Below are 6,585 nucleotides of genomic sequence, written 5' to 3'. Positions count from 1 at the left end.
GCATACGGGACGTTTTTCAAGTAGTAAAGATGCATTTTGTAAGAACGTGCCATAACCTTGAAAGTATTCGAGAAAACACGCGCAATCTTCGTGATTTTGGGCTTGATTAAATCATACTGATCTTTCATGAAAATGTAACGTAATGCATTGTATTATTTTTACATTTCCATTGTGCGTTTTAAAAATATAATTCATTCCATTCTTTAGTAGAAAATGTCATGTACAATTATTTAGTATTTATTAAAAATATACCTACCCTCAGCTGAAGAACATAGCTCCAAGTATTACAAACTCATGGCGGAGAACTCAACTTATGGGCTTTGTTTCAGACCATATTCATAAAATATTGTAGATGCAGTACAATTTGCGAAACGAATGTCAACTGTGCGAATTTGGGCAATTCGCCGTCAAGCATTTGATTCTTAAGGGCGGTATTCTCAGTCGCTACTTATTCTTAAGCAAATGCTTCAGCATTCGGCATCCTTTACTAGCTACTATGAATACCGGCCTAAGATTTGATTAGAATTGATTTATATAGGGCGAATTCCACTTACGCCCAAATCGCCTGTAAGTTTCATTAGGGTAAGTTTCCCTATACGCGATTGGACGCATCGTCAAGAATTTCAAAGTCGATTTTCTCGAAAATGAAGCGCAATATAAAAAAATTGTATTTTTTCTTCTCGACTTATTTACTTGTTATAAGTCAGAAAGAAAGAGTAAGTTTTTTTAATATCGCGCTTCATTTTCGAGAAAATCGACTTTGAAGTTCTTGACGTTGCGTCCAGTCGCGTACAGGAAAACCTAGCTTAATGAAAATCACGGACGATTTGGGCGTAAGTGGAATTCGCCCCATGATATGACCTTGGAGGGGGTGCAAATACCGCAAATACCTAACCTAACCGTTGAAATTTGAATCAAATATGGCGCATCAAAGTATTAACGCAGATTCTGACAGAATGCATAATTTGTTAGATACCAAAAATATCGATTTAGACAACTGCCGGAAATTAATTAAATCGTACATTGATCTAGTAAGGTCTACAAATTCATCGAATATTAATAAGGATACTCGTTAAACATTATGGAAACCGTCAAAGAAAATTCACGACTGTTTGTTTACAGCATCTATACAGCACTGCTTTATTTTGGGCAGATAAAGTTGTTTCGTTGAGTAACGAAAATACCAAGGATGTGTGCACGCTGGCGCATTGTATGTATCTGATGAAGCAATATCACAGAGCCGCTCATCTTATTAGAAATCGGGGCCTCGAGAAGGTAAAATTTGTGTTTTACAATTCCTGGTAGGACTGCGAGACTGTTACGTACTTTTGGATATTATTCCGGTGGCCAATCGAGAGGAGGCATGGAGGGGGAGGGGCGGAGAGGGGGTGTGGTCCCTAAATCTAAAATTGTAGTTTCGGGTCTTTTGTTTTAGTTTCTTGTATCTTCTGAACGCATTAATTGCCGAAGCTAAAATTTTATATTTGGGATCTTTCCGCACCCCTCGTAATACCCACGTTTCATCTTGATCGGCCACCGGTTGCTTTCAGAAGTACAGCCGTACTTTTATACATTGCGTTAATATTACTCCGCAGACAGATGTGATGTGCCACTATTTGACGGTAAGAAGCCTCCTCGAAGCAAAAGAATATAACGAAGCGCTTCAAGTTATCAAAGAATCCGAGATATGTACAAATGTATCACAGTCGGGCGCTAGTTTCGCTGATCGCACGCACATGTTGGAAGATGCTTCGAAAAATGTGAATGAGTATAAATAATTCTTCACAATTACTTTTAAGGGCGTATTGGACCTATCTTCAAACTGCTACCAAGTTGATGAAAATTCGCGAGATTGCTCTTTCTAATCTTCCTGATGTGCTCCAAAAATTTTAAACGAATTATCTAAATGATTGCCGAGTTACAACGATTTTAATTTTCACTGATTTTACACGTACTCTTATGGAAAGAGACGACCTTTACAGATAAAACAGTTGAAAAAATGTTGAAGAAATAGTACCAATGTTTTCAATTTTTTTTTACATGTAGTATATTGGTAGATGAAAATATCTGCCAAGTTTCAATTGCTTTCACTACACCGTTTTAAAGAAATAAATTACAACTTGAGAAAATTGTGAATTCAGGGCATATTCACTGCCAAAAGTTTAGCAAATAATGCTTGAGAAAGCATTTGTAAAGTGGAAAATACCTTGCTAGGAGTAAAAGTAAGACTCCAACTGTCGTTTGAGTTATTCAAGTTATATTCGAAGATATTCAAGTATTTCAAGTTTCATATACGTTTGTCTAATATTGTACGTCCGATACATCCTTAAACATCATCAATGCTCTTCAATAAGATTTCACTAGTTTGTTGGTATTCTACGATAGGTACAAAGTTCGATATTGTACGTGAAGGGTCGAGTGTACGAAGCTTTGGATAACAGAGCAGTGGCAACGGATTGCTATAAGCAGGCTCTGCATTGCGATGTTTATTCGTACCAAGCGTTCGAAGCTTTAGTTCAACATCAAATGCTTTCAGCTTCCGAAGGTATGAAGGTGTACGTTGGTGCGCTAGTGGTAGGAAAAAGGAAGACACTTATGTATTACTTTATTAGAGAAAGAACTTTTGGAATCTCTTCCATTCGGAGAACAGTGCACAGAAGCTGAAACAGAGCTTTTACGGTTACTCTACGAGAGTAAGCTGAAGAAATATCAGGAGCCAAATAGAAAACAAACACTTGCAACTTGTAGCGTGATGGGAGTTCTAGTTACAGACAGATTGTTAGGTAATTTAGATATGGAAGTCTCAGAAGCAGAGAGATTGCATTATAACTGCGATTATCATAAATGCTTCTTACTTACAGAAAGGTAATTTTGATTCGACAGTAATATGCATATTCCATATATATTGTACAAGTTCGCAACTAAAATGTTATTTTTATTATGCATTTTAGAATACTAAAAAAAGATCCATATCATAATTCGTGTTTACCGGTGCATATTGCTTGTTTGGTAGAATTAAAAAAGACTAACGGTAAATATACGATAGTTTAATAAAAAATTAATATTTAAATATTTCCTATATGAGGTATTAACTTTTTAGCTCTATTTTATTTGGCACATAAGTTGGTCGACTTATATCCAGACATGGCGTTAGCATGGTTTGCAGTAGGATGCTATTATTACAGTATAGGTAATCACCGTTTTGAAGAAACAGTTTCAATTATTGATACGAACTACTGTGCCCTGTTGGAAAGAAATCGGTCGAGATATTCTAGGGTCCAGATATCAGGTCCGAATAGTACAGGGTCAGCATTTTATCTTGCTTAAAGTAAAGATAAAATAAAAATTAAGTAAATGTAAAATATGTTAAATTATCCGTCATTAAGAGGGAATAATTTTCCCCCATTTGTTCGGCGCAAATTGCATTCCGATATCTTTTATAATTCAAAAGTTATACGAAAAAGGCCCCAAATTCTTCAACCCGGGCCGGGAAATTCCCAATAGCTCTTTGCGACGTTAATTTGAAAAAGACCACCCTAAAATCTTCGAAGCTCGAGCATCACTGCTGTCCAGCGGTCGCTGGCAGCTCTCTGGACGCCTCAACGGTGCATGGTTGTAGTGGAATGCGTCGATGAGGCGCTGTTGCCATTTTACCTGTTCACGCGAGCGCGGGTTGCAAGATAAAATGCTGACCCTGTATATCCCTATAGGCCGGCGCGGCAACGACAAAAAATACAAAGTAAGCAAACGGGACACGGGCGGCGGGAGCCAATGCAAGCGAAGAACCCCTCTTGCCCCTGTGATATTTCAACCGACTTCTTTCCATCGGGCCACAGTACTTAAACTTCCTAAATCAATTCCTTATAAAAGCGTTTTGATTGTAGGCAAAAGTGATCCAGCAAGGAGATATTTGGTAAAAGCTACAGCATTAGACAGACTATTCGGCCCTGCCTGGTTAGCCTATGGACATTCTTTCGCTGTAGAAAATGAACATGATCAAGCAATGGCTGCTTATTTTAAGGCAGCCCAATTAATGAGAGGTTGCCACCTGCCACTTTTGTACATTGGACTAGAATGTGGTTTAACAAATAATCTAAAATTGGCTGATAAGTTCTTCCAACAGGCTCAGCGAATAGCCCCGAACGATCCATTTGTTATACACGAAATGGGAGTTATATCTTTTTATAATTTAGAGTAAGTAGAGTCACATGCATTTTGACATTGTCCCTGAGACTACTTGAATATACTAAAAAGCTGCCACTTCATTGAACAGTTACAAAACTGCTGAACGCCAGTTTAAGGAAGCCATGAAAAGAATTCAAGGTGGTTTGAAGGATATCATCCTACCTAATAAGTGGGAAGCACTTCTGAATAATTTGGGTCACACTTGTAGAAAAATGAAAAAATATGAAGAGGCTTTGGAATATCACCGACAGGTGAAAAAATTTAGATATATTGCTGATTTTTTTTGCAATAATTATATCGTGACGTTTCAATATAAAAATTGTGAAAATCATACAAAATTTTTACCTTCGATGTAATAACAGGCTTTAGTGCTGAATGTGTTGAATCCGTCAACATATTCAGCAATAGGATTTATTCATGCATTGATGGGTAGTACCCAGGAAGCTGTTGATGCTTTTCATCGAGCACTGGGTCTTAGGAGGGATGACACGTTTACAACAACTATGTTGACTTATGTTATGGAACAGCTTATAGAGGAATCACCTCCATATCCTGGTATAAAAAATAGGTTTCAACGTTTTCATATATTGTATTCTAAAGGATTGTATTGTGTCTAATTATAAATAACACTTGATAGATGCGCCCACCGATATTCCGAAGTATAAGTTTCCTGAAGTTAGACTTCAAGAAACAGAGAGTACAGAAACATTGGAGAATGCAAACAATACAACTGAATCGGGTAATCAAGACATCGATAAACTAAGAGTGAATTTATTTTCCGGTTGGGGAGAAGACTCGAGTAAAGTTGAAGATAATATTCCCGATAAGATGGAAAGTAATTCACAAGATGTAGTGGTAAATTACTCTAGCGATATTAGTTCCGAAGTTGAAATGTTGGATTCATCAACTGCGCATATAGAGTATAAATAAAGCCCGGAAATTCTTTTATACGATAAATCGATTTGTATATGTAATAAAGCAATTTGTTTTGCTTCAGACATATGTCTACTTTCTCGATGCAACGTTCCATTATTATGTATATATAATTCTACAGAAGATACAGTGCGGTTCCGTTATGGGGACTGGTCCTCCGTTCCGCTAAGAAAACATTTCTATCTCCGCTCGTCCTTTTGTAGCCACCGCGGCGAGTGCGAGACAGTGAAAAGCCATAAATATCAGTCGAGATAACGGTGGCATTATATTACTAAGAGAAGACGGCAAAGACGAAAGCGTCGATTCGGGTACAGTACCCGCAAAGATATAGCGAGGTCGTAAAAGTGGTAGTGCGTGTCTGATTACATGTTTGGGAGTCGGAACGAGCGAATTGACAGATACATGGGCAGATAAGGGGCTGGAGCCTTACTCAGGGCTCAGGACTCAGGGCATGTGGCCTGAGACTCAATTCCTACTGATATTCCTACAATAGTATACCGCGTACAGCCCTGGGTGCCGGGGCATCAAAGACCGCCGCTACTCGAATCTTTGCGGGTACTATATACCACATGCATCACAAAAAGACACACAACGTTCTACACAGGAAGGTCCGAGTTCGAGACAGCAAAACACAAACATACAAGCATTGCATAACAGCTTAAAGAGTCAATGGTAGCCGAAAAGTGTACTCCGTCCAATGAAGTAATAGCACAGCCGACCAGTGAACGGGGGAAATCCCGTACTCCCGTACCTCTAAAAGCGGTGGGGGAACTCACGCATGCGCGCGATGGGCGCCGCGACGTCGCACCAATCAAGATAGGATATGATGGGAAACGAAACGACGCCAGCGCTAAGCCAAGCGACTAGCCAAGTGAAGTGAGGCCGCGGCCAACCAACGTCGCTGGGGGAAGCTGTTGTCGACGCTGGTTGGCCACGGCGTCACTCATTTGGCGCTGGCGTTGGTTCGTCTTCAATCGTGGCGTCTCATGCACCATTACCACCGCTCCCTGAGGTGTTTCCCCCTCCATAAATGTAGCTTACGCCAGCCGATCCCTGGCCCAAACGATTGTGGCCGATCGAGATTCGATGGTTGGCCTTTCTTCGTCGCTAACATTCTACAGTATTTCATGAACATGGTTTAGGGTGTTGCCAAGCCTAGAGTCGGCTGTGCTCGCGTCAACCAATGAACGTGCAACTTCAGAGTAAAATCTAGTGAGATCACTCAACAGTTGAGTCTGCTGAACGTACCCAACGGCAAAGGTTCTTCAAAAAACCATGAACAGTGATTATTGACATGTTCAGTTTTCGCAAGTGTTCGCGAACTTGTTACGAGCACTGTTCCCGGAATGTGTTCCGGTGAAAACGCACCTTTAGGTGCTACAATCCCGTATTTTCGCATAGATCGGCATAGATGTATGAAATTCCACAAGGGCGCGTTCGCGAACCGCGCCGGCGTTTGCTGGCGAT

General features: G+C 39.9%; 2 protein-coding genes across 2 annotated transcripts in view; one reads left to right on the top strand and one right to left on the bottom strand.

Annotated features, from left to right (window-relative positions):
* Positions 1 to 6,585, bottom strand: part of Dnali1 (Putative inner dynein arm light chain, axonemal Dnali1) — a 130,320-nt gene that overhangs the window by 3,892 nt on the left and 119,843 nt on the right. The window lies entirely within an intron of this gene.
* Cdc16 (cell division cycle protein 16) lies at positions 696 to 5,183 on the top strand. The gene is made up of 11 exons (XM_076816736.1): positions 696 to 1,031; positions 1,123 to 1,275; positions 1,596 to 1,760; positions 2,386 to 2,545; positions 2,613 to 2,865; positions 2,952 to 3,031; positions 3,101 to 3,190; positions 3,885 to 4,194; positions 4,274 to 4,436; positions 4,548 to 4,740; positions 4,823 to 5,183. Exons 1-11 carry the CDS (start codon positions 921 to 923, stop codon positions 5,113 to 5,115), a joined length of 1,971 nt encoding a protein of 656 aa, XP_076672851.1. The 5' UTR covers positions 696 to 920; the 3' UTR covers positions 5,116 to 5,183.

This window comes from Andrena cerasifolii, chromosome 7 (assembly GCF_050908995.1).
Source record: "Andrena cerasifolii isolate SP2316 chromosome 7, iyAndCera1_principal, whole genome shotgun sequence".
NCBI classification, from domain to species: domain Eukaryota; kingdom Metazoa; phylum Arthropoda; class Insecta; order Hymenoptera; family Andrenidae; genus Andrena; species Andrena cerasifolii.
This window is presented reverse-complemented; position numbering and strand designations above follow the sequence as displayed.